The sequence below is a fragment of the Egretta garzetta genome, unplaced genomic scaffold (genome assembly GCF_000687185.1).
Source record: "Egretta garzetta isolate BGI_Z169 unplaced genomic scaffold, ASM68718v1 scaffold563, whole genome shotgun sequence".
NCBI classification, from domain to species: domain Eukaryota; kingdom Metazoa; phylum Chordata; class Aves; order Pelecaniformes; family Ardeidae; genus Egretta; species Egretta garzetta.
In genome coordinates, this window is record NW_009259113.1 from 6,967 (window position 1) to 7,293 (window position 327).

At 58.7% G+C, this 327-nt stretch overlaps 1 protein-coding gene across 1 annotated transcript in view; it reads left to right on the plus strand.

Annotated features, from left to right (window-relative positions):
• Nucleotides 1–60, plus strand: part of LOC118451948 (serine hydroxymethyltransferase, mitochondrial-like) — a 5,301-nt gene extending 5,241 nt beyond the window's left edge. Inside the window, exon 5 of the mRNA XM_035891056.1 lies at nt 39–60. Coding sequence (XP_035746949.1) covers nt 39–60 — 22 coding nt within the window. The remainder of the gene's footprint in view (nt 1–38) is intronic.
• The last annotated feature ends 267 nt before the right edge of the window (nt 61–327 follow it).

A 327-nucleotide genomic window follows, 5' to 3' on the forward strand; every position in this document is an offset into this window, starting at 1 on the left:
CCCCCCCTCCGCACACCCCTGTGCCTCCACCATCAAAGACAAGGTGCCTGGATCTGCTAATTGCTGAGCTAAGTACCCTGGGCAGCTGGCGTCAAATTAAATCAATGAGCATTTTACTGGGAGCAAACAAATATTAGATCGGCGTTAGACAGCGCGGGGCTGCAGGGGGTGCGGGACACTGAGCTACAGGGGAAACGGGGAAACAAATCCTCATGTGCCACCGCACGTCTGTCTGTCCTGTGCCGACCCACCCGGCCTCTGCTCCTCACCCATCCACCCACCCTCTGCTCCCCACCAACCCATCCTCTGCTCCTCACTGACCCACCC